The sequence below is a fragment of the Cebidichthys violaceus genome, unplaced genomic scaffold (genome assembly GCF_023349555.1).
Source record: "Cebidichthys violaceus isolate CVI_PGR_0920_01 unplaced genomic scaffold, fCebVio1.0.p SCAF_6, whole genome shotgun sequence".
Taxonomy (NCBI): Eukaryota; Metazoa; Chordata; class Actinopteri; order Perciformes; family Stichaeidae; genus Cebidichthys; species Cebidichthys violaceus.
Genome location: NW_027176816.1, coordinates 10,041,358 through 10,060,977, shown reverse-complemented (window position 1 = coordinate 10,060,977; position 19,620 = coordinate 10,041,358). Strand labels below are relative to the sequence as shown.

The window sequence follows — 19,620 nt, the reverse complement described above, 5'->3', positions numbered from 1 at the left end:
AGAAGGCGCTGTGGCGTCCAACGCAGGCCGATCATCAGCAGCTTTACCCCACTGCCCTTCCAGCAGCATCTCACCTTCAACCGGCCTGACGCACATTCACCGCTGCACTCGAAAGGGAAAAGAAAAGAAATACTCAGGAGAGAAAGACGGCGTCAAAAAAAAACCCCACGGAGAATCGAGTAACATCACAGTCGGTGGCTTTTAATGATGTAGGCGATCGTTTTGTGATTTGACATCTAATTTAGCCTGCCTGCCTCTCTGCGACAAGGAAAGACCGTCCAGCTGCGCACAAATATATTGCATCGTCTCTCGGCTTGTCGGGAGAAAACCGTCCAACCTTTCCACCGTCCTCGGAGTCCTTTCCACGTAGAAGCACGAAGTCCTCGCGCATCCCTCGTCGTTTATTTTGACGGTCGGATCAGGCCCGATCAGCGACAGCTCGCCTCCAGCCTCAGCAGCATCTCTCCGCTCAGCAGAAAGCAGTATCCATCCTCCTCCTTGAATCTGCGCAATGGCCGATGTCCCTGCGGAGTGTAACATAAAAGTGCTGTGTCGCTTTCGTCCTCTCAACCAGTCGGAGATTGTACGTGGGGACCAGTTCATCCCCAAATTCCAAGGAGATGACACGGTCCTCGTCGGGGTAAGTAAACGGAGGCGCTTTGTTGTGCATGCAGGCCCTTCATCAATAAATCATCAGCTCGACTCATCACTTTGGGTCGTGGCCGGGCAGGAAAACATGATGATCAGTGCAGCACAGGGAAATGTCACAGCCCCCCCCCCCCCCCCCCCCCAAACATTTTTTTTATCTTTTCCATAACATGACAAAGCACAAATTCATGTTATGTTGTCAAAGTGCGCAAACTGGCCTCCTGCCTCAGCTGACTAGGTCTGCACTTCATAGCCTATGATGAAACACCTTGTTATTGTAAACACACCGCACATCATAAAACATATCACGCTTGTGAGATGGAGATGCTTACATAACATACACACTTTCAGAACACTTGAGTTACATTTTTGTCAAAATTGAAGATAAATATTCTCATAGTTTATTCAACACTGCAAAACATTGTCAACTTTTTGCATTTTTGTGTATAAAAACACACTTTGTTGAAAATTAAAGCCTAAGTTTAAAATATATCATTTATAAACAAAAAAAGGAGATTTTATTCTATTCATATTTTTCAGATTAGAGATTTGGCCATATGTGGTTCACATTGATTTTAAATTCACATAAATTAATATGAATTGATCCCATCTCTGGAGGCCAAAATCATTTGAAATACTTTCAGTGTGAATAAAGGAATAATTAAAATTATTATATATATTTAATGCTGGTTTGACCTCTTTTAGTTCTTGGCCATGTATGTCAGGTCTGAGGAAGGAAAAAGAGACAGAGTACATGAGGACAACAGTGTTTCCCAAACTTTTTTCTGAGAACACATTTCTATAGAAATGACACCATCATGACTTAATTCACAATAGGCGTTATCTATCAGTTCTAACAAGACCGACTTTGTGCGTAAATTCACATTTTTGACCATTTGTATTCTATAAAGAAATTCTGCAAATTTATTTGGATACCCTAATAAAATCTCCCCTTACCCAGTCTTTAGGACTGACTGACTAAGAGTGCTAAAAGGAGAGGAACAGTAAGCTTTGGTTCTCTAATAAATGCAGTGTGCAGAGGGAGGAGTCACGCTGAAACTTTCTCCGGCAATAATGGAAACATTTCAGCCTGACCTTCCTCTCTCCTCTCAGCATGACGATGGACAGTGGAGCCAGAAACTGATCTCTCTAATTGCCCACAGAGAGGATCGATAATCACCGAGCAAGCTGGTGCACCACAGACTGACCTGCTTTTTCTTGTCTCTGGCTTCAAGTCTGTCTCTCTTTCTGTCTTTCCATGCATTTTTTTCTGTCTCATTCTACTGTTTCTCTCTCTCTCTATTTTGTGGCTGCCTCTCTGACACCCCCCCCCCCCGTCCCGTCCCGTCCCCCATCCCCCCCCCCCCCCGTCCTGGGACTGAAATTCTCTCTCTGGTAAATCACTCTGTCATGGGGGTGGTCTGCAGATGAGTCAATTTGCTAATGACATTTAATACCGCTCCTGTTCTGGCAGTGCATGTTATTGTGTTGCACTGTGGCCTTCTGTGACTTTCAGGGGTTTGATAGCTTGATTTCTGCAGCAAGGCTTGTCTGGGCTGACTCACTCATCTATCTTTCAACCAAGATTGTTTGTATTTTCGACAGAGATGATTTGTTTTGGGGGCAGACAAATTTTTTAATAAACACAATGCATTTCTGTGGATTTAGCTTCCAAAGCTCTTGCACAGTGAGGGTGGACATCAGTGTAAAACTCAAAGAACATTTGTGTGTTGTCGTTCTTTGCTTTTTCTACTGAGCTTTGCAGTAATTAAATATTCTGGAAACAGTGCGTAGGAGCTTCATCTTTATGTATTTGTTGACCTACTTCCTGGTAGTGTGTACAAGTGGTAGTTTTCATACAATATACTCTTTCTGAGAAACTTAAGTCCTGACTCCTCTTTGTGCTTTTATCTAATTCGTTTTTCTTAAAAACTGACAACAATATTTTGTGTTGGCCAGTAACATTAATGTGTGTTTTCCTTCTCACCCATTTTATCTCTCTTTCTTTTTTAATGGTCAGGCATGTGCAAACATGATGAATCAGTCACTGGCCACCTCACACGGCTGATATCATTTCCCAAACCTCAGAGTGATGACTAACTGCTAGAAAAGACATTTGAAAACATCTAATATTAAATACTGCACCTTTGATTTATTTGAATGTCCTGAGAAAAATCTGGTCTCAATTTCAATATAAACCCCCTTATCTTTTATGTTTTTTGTTAATTGTTTTTTGTTGTTCACGGTCCTCACAGGGGAGGTCCTACGCATTTGATCGAGTGTTTCCCACCAACACCACCCAGGAGCAGGTGTACAACACCTGTGCCAAGCAGATTGTCAAAGGTATGGATGAGTAGCCACGTCAAGATATGTCAGATATTTGAAATATATGTGTTGTGGTCTCATCTATTCTTTTTTTCACATAGATGTTCTGGGTGGATATAATGGCACTATTTTCGCATATGGACAAACCGCCTCCGGGAAGACTCACACCATGGAGGTACAGTATTCAGAGCAATAAAGCAAGTTAATGTCTGTGTTGATTTAAGTTGTTTTTTGTGTTTTGGAGTTGTTTTTTTTCCACATTTATCAAACATTTTGTGGAGTTTTGGGTCTTCGTGAGAATTGTAATTATTTACATTGCACATTTGTTTCACAATTTACATTAAGACCATTTTGATATCACTAAAAACTGGTAGCAGGTCTCACAGAACCAGTCCTTCTTTTTATGACACTACTACCACCAGGACTTTCATCAGCTTTGATTTAAATGTTTTTGTTATGAGAATTTAAAGGCATTATTGCATGGAGTCTCCGTTTGTTCTCCTTTGGCCCTGCATAGCTATCTCACTCTTACACCTTTATCGGTGACTTTGTGTTTCAGGGCAAACTGCACGACCGTCACCAGATGGGTATCATTCCTCGCATCGCTGAGGACATTTTCAATCACATCTTTGCCATGGATGAAAACCTGGAATTCCACATCAAGGTAGTATATTTGTGTGTTGTGTTATGCTTCTTGTTTTAATCCTTCTTTTCTTTGTCAATCTTTATCTTTTTTCTGCAAACAGTTCAACAAAAAACTTGCACACCCTTTTTATTTTTTACACATAATTCTTTCATGATGATACATTTCAACTTGAGTTAAATTTGGTTTCCTGTTTTTCTTTCTCCTCCAACAGGTTTCATACTTTGAAATCTACATGGACAAAATCCGTGACCTTCTGGATGGTTAGTGCTAATGAGCTCTTTATGGATCACCTGCAACAGCAAGAGTGTAGAATGTCCCATCTTCCAGTGACTACTGAATTGTCCGGAGCAATAATTTTCATCAAAAAAGCTGTTTGTCGGATGTGTTTTGAATATGGCAAAAATGTTTAACATGAGCAGAAGTCTTGCTGAAATACATATGAGTGATTAAAGTCCAGGGGTTTATAACTTAATTCAAATTAATTAAGGTGAATAGGTGCCAAATGCACATTTAAAGAGTTTACTTCCCCAAACAAAAGATACAAAAGAAGAGAGAAGAGTAAATAATGCCGACACATGTGTTGACTCAGCAGAGATAATAATAAATGAGAAAAGTTGATCTAGAAGTGATTAAATATGTGAGAGCAATACAGAGAGCCTTACTGCATTATATTCAATTATATGTTCATATTTTGATTGGTCAGCTGGGGCCTGAAATTTGTGTTTTCCTTAACTTCCTTAAATAGGCTTTGTCATACCTCTAAAATACTTTAAAACACTAATTTTATATTTTTCTCTTTATTTTTTTTTAGTGACAAAGACCAACCTGTCTGTCCATGAGGATAAGAACAGGGTGCCATATGTCAAGGTTTGTGAAAGTGCTTTGTATTTGTGGGTGATAATCTGCCTGTGGGCTTCATCACATCCATGATGTTGAATCTGACTCATATTCTGTCTCTCTTATGGTTTCCTCTCCTCTCATTTCCTCTTCTCTTCTCCTTTTCCTCTTCTCTTCTCCTCTCCTCTCCTCTCCTCTCCTCTCCTCTCCTCTCCTCAGGGATGCACTGAGCGTTTTGTCTCCAGCCCGGATGAGGTGATGGATGTGATCGACGAGGGCAAAGCTGCCCGCCATGTTGCTGTGACCAGTGAGTCTTTATCTAAGAATATTGCTGTTGCAACATAGGATGTAAACATGAAAAAACATCCCAAAAGACAAATGCTTACAGTGAAACATTTTTAGATGTCCAGAATAAAATAAGTTGTCTTGTTCCTTCACGTCCATATCAGAGCACGAGATCTAGCTCCGCTTCAGTGCCAGCAGTAGCACTCATAAGTTGTTACTGATGCGTGAAGTGACAGCTCAGTTCATGTAGCCTGTTATTGTGTCTTGTTATGTAATCTCCATGTTACAGCCAGCTATAATCTTCATTCATTCTTATAAAAAGAAATGAGATCCTGTCAGATGGCATTCGCTGTAATGAAATGGGCAGCGTTGGGCAGTTATTTTGGGTTTGGAGAGATTAACAATGCAGTGCAAAAACTCTGCCTGGTGCTGTTATAAATATAATAAAACCATTCCTAACAAATTGAATCAGCTCGTCTAATAAACTGGTTTCTGATAATGCTGTGTTCAGTAACCTGGCAACATTATGTTTATGTCTTTAATGTATGTTAGAAGACCTTCACAACACTAGAAATAAAAGATCTCTCATCTGTAATTCCTGCACCTTGTTTTGGCCTCCATAAACTGACTCACTCCTCTGCGGCTCAGTAATAATATCTGACTCATGGCTCTGATACTGCATTGTACACTATTTCATTACAGTGTAAAAACAAAAGCTAAAAATAACATGTGACCTAATTACCAGTAAACCCAGTGATGATACTCCATCAAAGCTATAAACATGCTTCGGTAGTGAAGAAGTTGTCTTACAATGTCTGTATTACTAAGATTAATCTAATTTGGTTTGCTGTTAAAATTTTGTGCCATACTGAAAAACCAAAAACCAAAACAATAATCATACCCCTCTCACAAATTTCTTTCACATTTGTTTAAGCAAGAATAAGTTTAAATCACTACAGATTTTGTATTGCAGTGGAGGTATTGCAAAAGGTAAAAATACAATATAGCAAGTCTTCGGAGAACTATCCAAGCAACAAGCTGTTATAAGTTATTGGTGGTTGAGTCTTATTCTGACTCACAGTGCTGTAGTAGACTGAAGTAAAAAGAGTGGGACCAGATGAGCTTGGGGATTCATTGCTCAACAAAATTTTATAAATCTTAACCTTTGCAGTCTTTTTCCTTCAGAACTAATGCATTTTGTGCCTCAGCGCTACGTGTGATTTGTTCGTCTTCACATCAGACTTTCTTTGACATTTTCATGAAATTGTTGATTTGATTTGGCCTTTTTGTTGCCAAATGATTTACTTTGGAATTCCCTTTATTGTCCGCCATTGCAAATCGTCTGTGCTGCAGGAATTGATATGTTCATACCTGCAAGAGGATCAATTTGACTCAATTAGAGATGCATTGAATGACTCACAATATTTTACATTGTTAGAAACTACAAACACCACAGAAATCAACACAGTATATTGTGGAGCTAATTTAATTGTAGAGTAATATAATATTTATCTGGTACATTTCAGTCATTGTGTCACATCAGTAGGAACTTTTTTGCATTAGCATTCCTGCTTCTCAGGGCGAGTCCTTAATCACTTTAAACTGAATCACTGCAGTCCGGCTTCCTGACAATGATGACCTGATAGTGTTTGCATGCGGGTATTACGAGATGAATCACAGGTCAGAGTGAACTCACATTCAAAATAAAGTAAAGTGAACACTTTATAAGAAGGGTACAAATCATATACTTAAGTAATAATTAACTAGTGCATGACTCATAATGATTTAATGCATTAATTAATGCAGGTCTTATCATGAATTCACGTTGCTCACCATTAATATATGATCGAGTCCCTATGACTTTATGTAATTAGTTCATACTTAATGGATTCATTAATGAATGCTAATTCATAGCTACGTCAAACATCAATTGATATGTGACCAAATTAGTTGGACTACAGTTACATAAAAGTTAATTTCAGACCATTTGCTCAGCTTCTCTGAAAGCAGAACAGAAGGCTATATTCTCATAGAAATGTTATAAATTTAACAAACTGGTTATCAGATGCAAACATGTAAATGTTGCTGCATGACCCAAAGGCATTAATGCCACATTTACAACCATGGGTTGAAATGCAATTTTATTTTTGTTAGCGTTGAAAGAAGTGAAGTGTAGCGTGGTAGAGAATGCTGCACTAGAAGTAAGTTTAAAGACCCATAACAGTCAACAGCTTAATTTGTTATTATTGTTTTCCTATGCTGTTCAAAATATGTTTACAGTAATACCTCATCACTTCCAGTATAATAGCCCTATGTATGCAGTCACCATGAGTTGAGAAGCACAGATATGCTTAGTATTTATTTAGAAATCACATTATTCATTATAATAGATCTGTTAAAAAGAAAGCATGCACGTTGGGGCTGTCTGTTTTCAGTTAAAGACTTAATTAGAGAGGGTGAAGTTATCTCCATAGCTTTTTGTGTCTTATGTAAGGTGAAAAAAACGGAAATGTTTATAATAACAGATATTTGTGTTCAGCTGAGTTTGAATAAAATATTTTCTTTACAGATATAGGCACTTACTCAGCAACAGTTATCTATTATTGGCTCTGAGAATTCTGAATCGTGTTGCAGTTTAAAGATGTAAAGCTCAGATTGCTCGTCTAGGTGTTATGAATCATCTATCCGTTGAGCAGATCTACCAGACAGACCAATATAATAGTGTCTGACCCAATTCAGACTTTTAACACTGAGCTGCAGCTACTAAGTGCCTCGGTGCATGAGAAATTGCTATAAATATTCATGTCTGCCTGTATGTTACGACTTTAAATAAACAGCATCATTGTAATGGGCTTGTATAAAAGGCATGCATAGATCGGCTTAGGAATAGACTTTGGATTCAATGGATTTCAGTACGGAGGACAAGACAAATCTCTTCATTGTGACAAATTAGATAGATCTTATACTTATATACTTGTTCATATAATATTTACTTGGAGTAAAATAATGTTTGCTCAGTAGAGCAGCATTAATACAAAACGTTGTAATGCTAAAAATGTGATAACACTCAAATTCTTCAACAATCTAGCTTTGAGAATCCGCTGAATGTATGCAGCAGTGGCTCCAAGTTGCTTGAGGCTACAATCACAAGCAGCGCAGTCTTCTCTGTTTCCTGGTGGATGCCTGCTGACTCACGGTGCTGCAGAGTGGTGTGCTGATAGCAGATTATGTCTGCAGAGAAACCTGAACATATACTTGCTGTCTGATGAAGATGAGCTTTTAGATCAGGGCGGCCCGTTATCTGCGCTTTGTGAAATGACAATACCATTCTGCTGCAGTAATGTCTTGTCCTGGTTGACAAAAAAGACACGGAAGACTTCAAATGCACAGATAAATTACTACAAATTAATCTGGTATTACTTTCACTGCCATGATCCTAAGAACTGCTGGTTCTAGGTTAGAGAGAGGAAGGTAAATAACAGATTGTATGAAGCCTCTTTTTGCCAACAACCAACGTTTGTGTGTCTTCTGTCTTTGTGCAGACATGAACGAGCACAGTTCTCGTAGCCACAGCATCTTCCTGATCAACATCAAGCAGGAGCACGTGGAGACTGAGCAAAAACTGTGTGGAAAACTGTACCTGGTGGATCTGGCTGGCAGTGAAAAGGTAGTCACTCTGAGAGAAAGACTGATTATAAACTCCCAACCTGCAATTCAGCTGCTTCACATTCATGTCTCCTATGTGTGTGTTTTCTTCAGCTGTTCATCTCTCGTGTTTTACCTGCTGACTCTCTTTCTTTATTCCAGGTCAGTAAGACTGGAGCTGCAGGATCCGTCCTGGATGAGGCTAAAAACATCAACAAGTCTCTTTCTGCTCTGGGAAATGTCATCTCTGCGTTGGCTGAGGGCACGGTGAGTTATTTTAACCCCACTTACCTGCATTTGGATACACAGTGGAGGAACAATTGATAGTTAAGATTTACAGTAAAATAGATCAGCAGAAATGCAGACCTGGATTAAAGTAAAATAGATCAACTAAATAGTGCTAAAGTGGTGAAAAGTGGTCGTAATTACTGTATGTTTTCGTCTTGATTTGGTTGTGGAGACTACTGTGTCAGTATTAAGCCAATATGTGAGATATTTAAGGAGCTGATGTAAAGTAGTTTCTCCACATTTAAGGGTAGTGAAACATATGTACCCTTTCCACAACTGTATCCAAAATGGGAAAGTTTTCATTTTTGCTGAAAATATAATCTGCTGATGAATCACTGCAGACGTGCAAAATCAGGAAGCAAATGAAACATACCTTCGGCATTTCTTTCGTCCTTTTGGTTCCTAATAGTCTCCTGATGTTGATCTTCTTTCCTCCTTTATTTACTTCTCCCTTCTTTCTCTCTGCCTCTTCCCTCCATTGCCCTCCTCACCTCCTCCACCCTCCTCTCTCCGTCTCTCCTTCTATCTCCTGCAGAAATCTCACGTGCCGTACCGTGACAGCAAAATGACCCGCATCCTGCAGGACTCCCTCGGAGGGAACTGTCGCACCACAATGTTCATCTGCTGCTCTCCCTCCAGCTACAACGATGCAGAGACCAAGTCGACTCTGATGTTTGGACAACGGTATATACATTTCTGGAAACAGCCAGTGCAGCTTTGGAAAGAAATATCAGTATACGGCAGGAGCATGAGAATCAGTCTTTTTACATGCTGCCATGTTTCAGTAAGAACACAAACTTATTATATTTACCCCTCAAAAGGAAGGCAATGAACTGTTTTGGGCATGACCTAAAATCCAAACAAGGCAGATACAATCGCTAACTGACACTGCCTACTTGACTATATCTTTCAACAGGGAGGTATGAATTTCTTTTTGAGTCAGAAGGCTCAAAAAAGGTCTAAAATATAAATATTCACCTTATATTAAAATAATCTGATATTATGACTGTAATTTATTTAGTATACTAGACAGGTGACCTTTGAACTATTTGACCAACATAAAGCTGAGTTTTGGCTGCATCATCCAGAAGAACTGTTAATCAAACACAAACACTGATCATCAGTCCTTTCCTAATGAACTGATTCACGTTTTTTCCTCCCTGTGTCTCTCTGTCTTTGTCTTTCTCTGTCACAGTGCCAAGACCATCAGGAACACCGCCTCCATCAACCTGGAGCTGACGGCTGAGCAGTGGAAGAGGAAGTTCGAGAAGGAGAAGGAGAAGAACAAAACTCTGAAGGATACCATCCAGAAGCTGGAGATTGAGCTCAACCGCTGGAGAAACGGTGAGACACATTAAGTGTTTTCTGACTAACTGAATTCCAGCAGAAGTCTCGGTTCAGCTGTGCAACGGCCTTATTCTAATGTATTTGTTTCCTCTGTCCTCTTTGTCACTTGATCCCTTTCTCAGGAGAGGACGTACCTGAGACGGAGCAGACCACGCAAGAAGTGGTGACTCGTTTCGAGACAGTGGAGGAGCGTCCCGTTTTGGACAACGACACCTCCTCCATTGTGGTCCGCATTTCCGAGGAGGAGCGGCAGAAGTACGAGGAGGAGATCCGCAAGCTGTACAAGCAGCTGGATGACAAGGTCCAAACACAAAAACATGAATGTACTAATTACAACAGACACTTATTTTGCCTGTACATTAAGTAATTCCACCTCTATAGCTCTTTATAAATGCAGATGCTATTTTGTATAATGAAAGATGTACAGGAACATTTAGTGTCTTTCTCATGTAATTCTGGATTTATAAATGTAAAACAACCATGGATAAGGTAGATAAAAGCCTATACATTTTCGGTGTCACATGTTTTCATACACACATGCAGGGGATGGAGTCTGGATGGTAGTGAGGTTGGTATTAATGATAATATAATGTCTACACAGGATGATGAGATCAACCTGCAGTGCCAGTTGGTGGAGAAACTGAAGCAGCAGATGCTGGACCAGGATGAGGTCGGTCATCACAAACTCACACACTGTATGCACACACAGACTTTGTTTGAGAGGATACTTAGCTATTCTGAACGTAAACTTAATACCAAGCTCCAGCTTTCAAACTGCATAATTGAGGACTGGGCAAAATGCTGATTATTAAATGTCTTAACTGAAAGTCCTCATCTGTCTCCCTCTCTTTTCATTCCCTCCCTCCAGCTCCTGGCCTCATCCAAGGGCGATGGGGACAAGGTCCAGGCTGAACTTGGCCGGCTGCAGGTGGAGAGCGACTGCGCCAAGGCTGAGGTGAAGGAGGTGCTGCAAGCTCTGGAGGAGCTGGCCATCAACTACGACCAGAAGAGCCAGGAGGTTGAGGAGAAAGGCCTGCAGAACCAGCTGCTGGCCGACCAACTGTCCCAGAAAATGGTAGGTTTTAAGAGGAATGGTGTGAATGTGAGATTTACAGAAAGAAAGCTAAAATCAGAGACAGGAGGCAGAACAGAACGACACTCGCTTGCTTGCTGTTGGAAAAAGGCAGTGCTTCACTGATCCGTACTGCTTCCTCTCTTTTTCTCTCCAGGCCAGTCTGATGGAGCTGGAGGCAGAGCTGTCTCGTATGCAGGAAGTGAGCGGGCAGCAGAGGAAACGCATCGCTGATGTCCTCAATGGTCTGATGAGGGACCTCAGCGAGTTCAGCACCATTGTGGGCAATGGGGAGATCAAGCTGGTGAGTTGGATCCAAGAGTAAAAAGATGTTTAAATTAAAGGTAAAAATGTATAAAATAATAATATTAATAATCTGGTCACTTATAATAATATAAAAATAATCATATTTTTTTCTCCAATCCTCAGCCGGTGGAGATCAGCGGTGCGATTGAGGAGGAGTTCACGGTGGCTCGCCTCTACATCAGCAAGATCAAGTCGGAGGTGAAGAGCATGGTGAAGCGCTGCCGCCAGCTGGAGAACATGCAGCTGGAGTGCCACCGCAAGATGGAGGAGACCGGGAGGGAGCTCTCCTCCTGCCAGCTCCTCATCTCTCAGGTGAGGGATGGAAGAAATGGAATTGATGACAGGCTGCGTGAATGAATCATTCATTGTAGTTTGTTTTAGCTGTTTGTTTAACGACTTATTTTTCCTGTGTGTACGTTTGTGTTTCGCACAGCATGAAGCTAAGATCCGCTCTCTCACGGAGTACATGCAGAGCGTGGAGCAGAAGAAGAGGCTGCTGGAGGAGAGCCACGACTCCCTAAGCGAGGAGCTGGCCAAGCTGCAAGACCAGGGTAACATGGGTGGTGTGCATACACAAATAATACTGTTGAAAAAATATTAACACAGCTGCAAGATTAACATGCACACTAAAGGAAAATGAAGAATGGTCTAGCCATCCTCTTTTTAAAATTGCCTGAAGATGTTATTAGGCTATTACTCTGTGCTGAATGCTTTCTTTGTCTTTGTCTTATATCAGATAACGCCCTGCTTGAGGAGAAGGATGGAGAGAAGGGTGAGATTGAGGATGGAAATGTGAAGGTAAGTGTGTGAAACCTGAGTATATTGATTAAAATTCTGATATGGATGTACTGTCACCCCAGAATAGAATACAAGGAAAGTACTTATTTTCAGATCTGACTCCTTTGTTGCATTTCTTGATGCTACATGAGGAACTGACCCCCTATGTTGTCTTTGTTGCACAGATGGCTCCTCAAACTCTCTTGCTCCAAAGAACAGATTATATGGCGTTTTATTCCATTCATTTTCTACTTTCCCCTGCTGAAGACTGCATCTCTTTTCATTTTCAGAAGGTTCCTCGTCAGCAGGGGGAGTCCCACCGTGGCCTCCATCACCAGCAGCTGGCCCGCCTGCGGGATGAGATCAATGAGAAGCAGAGGATCATTGACGAGCTCACTGAGTCCGTGACAATTTAATTAATACTTTCTATTTATAAATAATTACTATTAAATTACTATTGATGTGATCGCTTATCATAAAAGGTTATTATTATTGTCAATACTGCACACATCTTTCCATACATTATTCTTTGCTTGCACAAAAGTTTGTAGAATAATCACGTTTACTGTACATTCAACTCTTCTCTTTCTCTTTGCTTTTGCTTTACATCTCCAGCCGTAACTCCAAACTGGAGATTGAGCTCGCTCAGGTTCGTGCTGACTTTGAGCGCCTGAAGAGCCAGGACACCACCAAGAGTGAGCGCCTGGAGGAGCTCTCGTAAGTGTTGTGGAGGTCCACTTTCTCACACTTGACTACTCAGTGTGGTTGAAACAAAGGTCTGAGTAGAGAGTGCTTGATGGGAAATTATTTCAATAGAGATTATGAAAACATTTAAGTATAGAATTGATACAGTCCGCTCTCTCTTCTATTAAATTCCAGCAGAGGACACTCAAAACATCACATAGATATTCCATTGTCCTGGAGTACACAGAAATATTGTCTTATGTGTAATGATGGTTTTGCTGTTTCTGTCAGATTCCTGCATGAGCGCCATGAGCAGACTAAACAGGACTTGAAGGGTCTGGAGGAGACTGTCGTAAGTAAAATATACACCTCTACCTGTCAACCTCTGTCTCTTCTGAAACATTGTCCCTCTGTCTCTTCTGAAACATTGTCCCCTGCTGTGTCTCTGTCTCTCTCTTGTATTACCTCAGTCTGCTCTTCTTTCTCTTGTATAACCTTTGTCTTACATCCAGTTGTCTTCCTTACCTCCTCTCCATCTGTCTGTCCTCCAGGCCCGTGAACTCCAGACCCTCCACAACCTGCGCAAGCTGTTCGTTCAAGACCTCACGTCGCGGGTTAAAAAAGTAAGCAGCTCCAAGATGATGAGAGAAGGCAGCTTTTAAATCATGTTAAGGAAACTGTGTGGCCTGAATACCCACTGATAAAAAACTTCACTATGTGTAACATTCCTCTAATCCCCTTGACTTTTAGATTTTTAACAAAAGATATTCACTTTTTGTGAAGACTAGTGGATTAAAGATCCAATTTAAAGGTCTTATATAACCATGTAAAATCCTGGATGAATTACTGGTCTCGTTGTTGGCCTAAAAGGGGCTTGTTTAGCACATTTTAGTGTGTATTTTAATATCTGATAAGGTGGAAGGTTTTGTTCCACCACAACTCTCAAGCAATTTTGAAATAATAATTCAATAATCAGTAATCAGTGAGTCACTGGTATTTATGAATGCTTCTGTCAGCCCCTATCAGGTGTTACAATCACCTTCTGCTTTAGTAAAATATAAAACCTCTTCTTCTACCTTGCTTTGTATTTATTTTCTCATCTTTGTGCTTTGTCATCCTTTCTGCAGAGTTCCGAAATGGAGCCTGATGATAGTGGGGGGTCTTGCACCCAGAAGCAGAAGATTTCCTTTCTTGAGAATAACCTGGACCAACTTACAAAGGTTCACAAACAGGTGAGAAAAATGCAGACAGGATAAGAGGAACTGTACATTTAGTGATGTAAACACAGTCTGCAGTTTGGATTGTATAAGACCAGGAGATAGTGTAATTGTGATATTTTCATTGCTAGATATACAGCAATTTTTGGGGGATAATTTGCCTGCTAGTTGCACAAAGTGCACAACCAGGAGCCTGACCTTACGGGGTGCATAACAGAAAGATTCTTTATTGCTATTGTCTCTCTCTCTCTCCCCTCCAGCTGGTACGTGACAATGCAGATCTGCGCTGTGAGCTTCCAAAGTTGGAGAAACGTCTTCGGTCTACTGCTGAGAGAGTTAAGGCCCTGGAGACTGCACTGAGGGACGCCAAGGAGGGCGCAATGATGGACCGCCGTCGCTACCAGCAGGAGGTCGACCGCATCAAGGATGCCATGAGGGCAAAGAGCGCCCTGAGGCGCCCCCATGCAGCACAGATCGGTACTGCAATGAAGCTTTCTCGTTTGATTTGTGCTTTTGTTTTTGGTCATAGTCTGAGTATTGGAATTTTCTTCAGTGAAACGTCTATCATACATATGACATTTGAACTGACTTCCTTTTATTTAACCTCTTTGGTCTGCAGTAACCCATTTTCATCATAGTTGTGCCTTACCTTGCATTACTTTATCATCTTGACAGCCAAGCCAGTGAGACCGAAGCAGCTGCCCGTCTGCTCTCCCACCAACCCATTCTACACTTACATCTGTGCCACTGAACAAGCCAACACTTACAGCAACGCCCTCTTCCAGAGCAACGGGACACAGCCGAGCGCCGCCAGTGTCAACTGCAACCCCAACTCTGTCCAGAGCAACACGTGAGTTTAGATCCTTCCTTCCACTGTTTTCAAGCCACAGGCTTAAAGTTAAGTCTGTGACAGATGACGGAAGTCAGGAAGAGTCTGCACCGGTCTTCACAAAATAGAGCACCCTGTGGAGTTTGCAGACAAGTACTGAGAGGTTATTCATCCAAACATGGTAATTTGATTAAAACCTACAACTGGTAGGCTATTTCCGTTTATATGAAGTATTGCTTTAACATTGTGTTCCTTTTTTACTCTTCTTTAAATTGTCAAATTACTGGATCAAACAAGTCTGGATCAAACAAGTCTCCCTCACTTGTAACACGTCACATTTGACCGATTTTTTTTTTTCCCTCTGTGGCGTTTTACACAGAGTGTCCACAGCGCTGGGCTACAGAGCAGGCAGATACACTGGAGACATACTGGAGTCCTTCCCACTCAACATTGAAAACGGTAAGCACAAGAGCACATGTACACTGATTTCAAATCAGTTTTTATCACAAGATACTTGATAGTTAAGCATGCTGGATATTTATTGTCATTAGCTCAGTGTCTTTTATATGCTCTTTTTTAATTTTATAGGATCAATTTATCAATTAATGATCACTTAGTATTGATCAATGAAATCAAACTATTGTTTTGTTTCCAACAGGTAACAACATCAGTGAAACGAGAGACATCAATGACAACAGGTGAGGATGTCAGTTAGCTGTTTATTGTTTCTGGTCACTTTAACTTTAACTTCAGACTAGATTGGAATAAATCAATTATTGTCTTGTTGTCATCAGTTTACATGTTGTTTGGTCATGAGTGTTGTGTTTCTGCATCAACAGAAGTGATGTTCACTGTGGCAGCGAGGTGGATGATTCAAACAGGCATTACATCATTCAGCAGGAGACCGCTGCAAGTTAATGCCATGGTAATTAACAAAGTTACACACGGGCACATTTTATAATCTTATTTTTCCGTGCAGTTACTTACAAAAGCCTCGATGGGGGTTCCCTGTGTCAAGCAAGAGAAGAAAAAGTCTCTGCAAATTTGCTTTCTTAATAAACTGCCATGAACTAATTTAGAAACCACTGGCTGCTTGGTAGTTAGACAAAGTTATTTCACACTTTGGAAAATGTGTGGTAATAAATGCCAAGCATATTTGATTTAATTTGTTAAAACAAACAAAACCATTGCAATGGTCCTTTAATAAGAAACATTAGAAAATTAATTTATAATCATTCAACAGAACTTTTAACAGATTTCTGTATTTGTATTTATTGTCTCTCTCCAGAAGATGACCAAACACTGTACCAGTCCAAGGACCCTCCCCTCCCATCTGCATGCAACCTGTCTCCCCATCCCTCCACTGCATCACTGATGAAGATGATGATGATGAAGATCTGTAGCCCCTATAGTCATCAAATTTAATAAAGCCCCTCCTGCTCCTACGGTGACCACCCTCAGGTTTGAGGTCCAGTCCCTTCCAGTTCAGCCAGTACAGGAAGTAAATTAATCAGAATTTGTTTTTCCTTTTTTAAATACAGAAATGTCTCTTAAACAACTCATCGATCAATCAATTTGTCACCAGATATCACTGATGCTGATTACCTGCTTAGGTGGTTGAACTGAAACAGGGCTGACTCCATCCCTGATGACTTAGGACACACATGTTGTAAATAATAGTGCTGTATACTCCAGTAGAGGGTTTCTGACCAGCAACTGTTTGTGTGAATGCACACCGTCCCCTGCACACATCTTCTTCTTAAGGGCATCATGCGGATGACATACTGTAGGCAGACGTGACCTTTTTCTCTGTCGTAAATAAGAGCATAGTGTGTAACGCCAGCTTGTAACAGAAGACCCACACTCTGCATGCATGTCGCGTAGCGGGTTAGCTTTCACATCTTTGCATGTTTCCTGATTCCAGTCAGGAGTTGGTATGCTGTGAGTGAACAGTCTGATCGACTTCGACAGATGTCATAGAGAGACAGAGAGAGAGAGAACTGGTTTCCCTTAATCCTGATCCTGGTCACCGTGCTTTAGATTTTCTATTTTAAAGTAAAACTGGGCTGTTGTGTTAGTGTATCTTAAACACTGGAAGAAACGACACAAGACACATCAGAGTCTAGTTTTAATTTAATAGAAGATGCGACATGTGTCAGGGAAACCCAGCCCAGACTTAACAGTCTATGTCAAGGAAACATTTTGTTAATTGCTTTGATACTGTGATGTTGCAGCTGTATGATGCCATTGTACATTTCAGGTAATGCTGCCCACATCCATTTATTGTGGCTTTCTCCCTGCTTTGTGCCCACACCATGTGAGTCTTCATACCGAGCCTTAACGAGAGCTGACTTCTCATGATGATCAAACTAACACGCTGTCATGTGCATACATTTGTAATTACTACCTCTAGACATACTCATTATATGCTTATTACAGTATACTAACATCCTTTCAAATGCTCAATAGGAGCAGATCTTAAAGTTTCTAGAAAAAGCAGCAACTTTAGTACACCAATAGCTGTAAGTGGATTTAAAAGCTCTTATTAGAGCTGTAGTTATGTTCTCCTGAAGTTCATTCATACACAGAGTTCTCCTCCATCATGTAACAGGATCAGGACTGGGCTGAAAAAGTGCCTGCAAAATGTTCTAGTGCAGCAGAGGACCAGAAAGTTTGGGTTTATCACATCACGGCAGGTCCAAAAAATTCTGATGCATTTTCCTATTTGGTACCTAGTAAGGCAGAAATTATGATGATCCTTTGTCTACGAATCTAAAGTTACACTATTAACATACTGTGTGATCTAAATTTAAAAACAGAAGTGAAGTACCTTTTAGTCTGTATGGAATTTATTCAGTGATTAAGTGCTTTTTAATCAAAACCATCAGAAGTCCGATGATTAGGGAGTTTCTGCAAACCAGTCCCCAGCTGAGCAGCCACCAGTCTGGGATGGACGGACAGAAGCTTGATATTTGTAGCTTGTTGTCGAGTCGTGCTGTTTTTCTTCTGTCAAAAATCCTGACCAGCCAATCAGGATAGAAGAAACCAGCATGTCTCAGGTGGGTGACGAAGATATGGATGTGTTTGGACAAAGCTTAGTCACTGAATTGAAGGACAGATTAGATCAAAGGTGTGTCACTCCTAAAGGAAACAAGCATAACAACCAAACAGCTTTTTGCGTAACAAAATCTTCTATGTCGAAAAATGTTAAAGTTCAGTGTATTTCATTGCATGACTGGACTTAGCCCAAGTAGGACCCAAGTATGTTAAGTGATGGTTGTCTGATCCTTAACAGCCTCATTCATGACAGGTCTTTACTAGCATTAACAACATCTCAGGGCTTCACATTCACAATCACAGCCACCATGGGTCATCACCACTGTCATCCTCATAGAGCTTAGCAGATGGAAGGGATCTACAGATCTAACTTTATTTTATACGTAGTGTATAAAATCTCCATTCCAGCATGTGACATCCCAAAAAAAAAATCCCTCTGGTCAGACCCTACTGTACGTGTCCAAGCAAACCCTCTATTTGACATCATGTTTTAAATGTAATAAATAAATCTAAAGGAGGGGGGACTGTAATATATTGTCACCTTCTGTTCCACTGTCTGATTTCAACATATCTAAAAATACATGTGCTATATATTGTTAATCTTGTAAGTAAAATAGCGTGCCATGACATAGTAAAATGCAAAAGAAAGGTACACGCTAACTTTGTTCAGAAAAATGTTTGTTTAATTTATTTCTGTATGCCTATACTGTAGCGTCACCATGATTATGTGAAGAATCACAGTTCTGTATATATAGGTCCATCACTATGCTGTATTGTATGTGAACCATTGTGTTGTAGTAAAAAGTTCAATAAACTTGTAGAAAGAAGTTTGTCCAAGGGAATCATTTCAGGATTGTTTAAATGTCATGGATGAAGTTTTAGAAAAAGAGACGCTGCTCCACTCTGCCCATGGCTCCACCTGGTGGACGGAGAAGAAAATAGTATTGATACCGATTTAATTGAATGAAGAGACACTTTATATTAAATTACTCCCATTCTTCTTTTAGCACATCTTCTTATATGCCAAGAGACAGCTGCCTTCAACTCCCCTAATATTCTTTCTTTATAGAGTTGTTTGGCTTCATTTAGAGTGAAAGAGAAGGACGCTCTATAATTTCAGTTGTTGGTTTTCAAGCTGTATTGGTTACCCTATTAAATGCAACTCCCCTAAAAACTATGATATCATTGCTATCATTCACTGCTGGTGAGTTGGGTGCTCTCTGTTGTTAATACAACCTCTAACCTAAACCGGAAATTATTTTTTCAAACTTTGTTGTGAAAGGGACCTTTGTCAAAAATTGGGACATGAATAGCAAGTCAGCTGCTGAAGCTGGAAAATAGAAATGAAACAGAGAACAAAAGTAATCCAAAAATCATCATACAGCTACTGTATCTCATATCTGCCCACCGAAACCATACTGTAAGGAGATGATAGCATGGCATACTGGGAAAGAAACTCTTTAAGTCATGTAAGCACCAGTAGCTTCCTCTACTGCTTTACTTGATAATGCACGTAATGTGTAAATTGTACATGGGAATTTATAAGATTTCAACAAACTTTAAACTGTATCTTAGACTAGTCAGTCAGGTGAAACACCAAATGCATTTACTGTCATCACATGAGAAGAAGAGTTGGATTTGGAAACCAAATCCAAAG

The 19,620-nt window shown here is 40.4% G+C and overlaps 1 protein-coding gene across 1 annotated transcript; it reads left to right on the top strand.

Moving 5' to 3' along the window:
- On the top strand, positions 1–18,784 carry kif5aa (kinesin family member 5A, a). Its single transcript, XM_068732959.1, has 29 exons — positions 1–640; positions 2,904–2,991; positions 3,075–3,148; positions 3,533–3,637; positions 3,831–3,879; positions 4,431–4,486; positions 4,676–4,763; positions 8,284–8,408; positions 8,549–8,653; positions 9,210–9,358; positions 9,870–10,018; positions 10,144–10,322; positions 10,623–10,691; positions 10,890–11,096; positions 11,251–11,397; positions 11,523–11,711; positions 11,833–11,950; positions 12,136–12,197; positions 12,467–12,576; positions 12,792–12,893; positions 13,152–13,212; positions 13,412–13,483; positions 13,988–14,092; positions 14,338–14,554; positions 14,753–14,927; positions 15,286–15,365; positions 15,565–15,604; positions 15,746–15,831; positions 16,195–18,784. The coding sequence occupies exons 1-28, from the start codon at positions 512–514 to the stop codon at positions 15,822–15,824; spliced, it is 3,129 nt and encodes a 1,042-aa protein (XP_068589060.1). The 5' UTR covers positions 1–511; the 3' UTR covers positions 15,825–15,831; positions 16,195–18,784.
- The last annotated feature ends 836 nt before the right edge of the window (positions 18,785–19,620 follow it).

What these genes read in the sequence shown, in the direction of transcription:
- kif5aa (XM_068732959.1), top strand. Translation starts at nt 512, where the DNA reads ATGGCCGATGTCCCTGCGGAGTGTAACATAAAAGTGCTGTGTCGCTTT. An exon ending in GAGCGCCTGGAGGAGCTCTC is followed by an intron (nt 12,894 to 13,151) that starts GTAAGTGTTGTG and finishes TGTTTCTGTCAG; the next exon opens with ATTCCTGCATGAGCGCCATG. An exon ending in TCACGTCGCGGGTTAAAAAA is followed by an intron (nt 13,484 to 13,987) that starts GTAAGCAGCTCC and finishes TCCTTTCTGCAG; the next exon opens with AGTTCCGAAATGGAGCCTGA.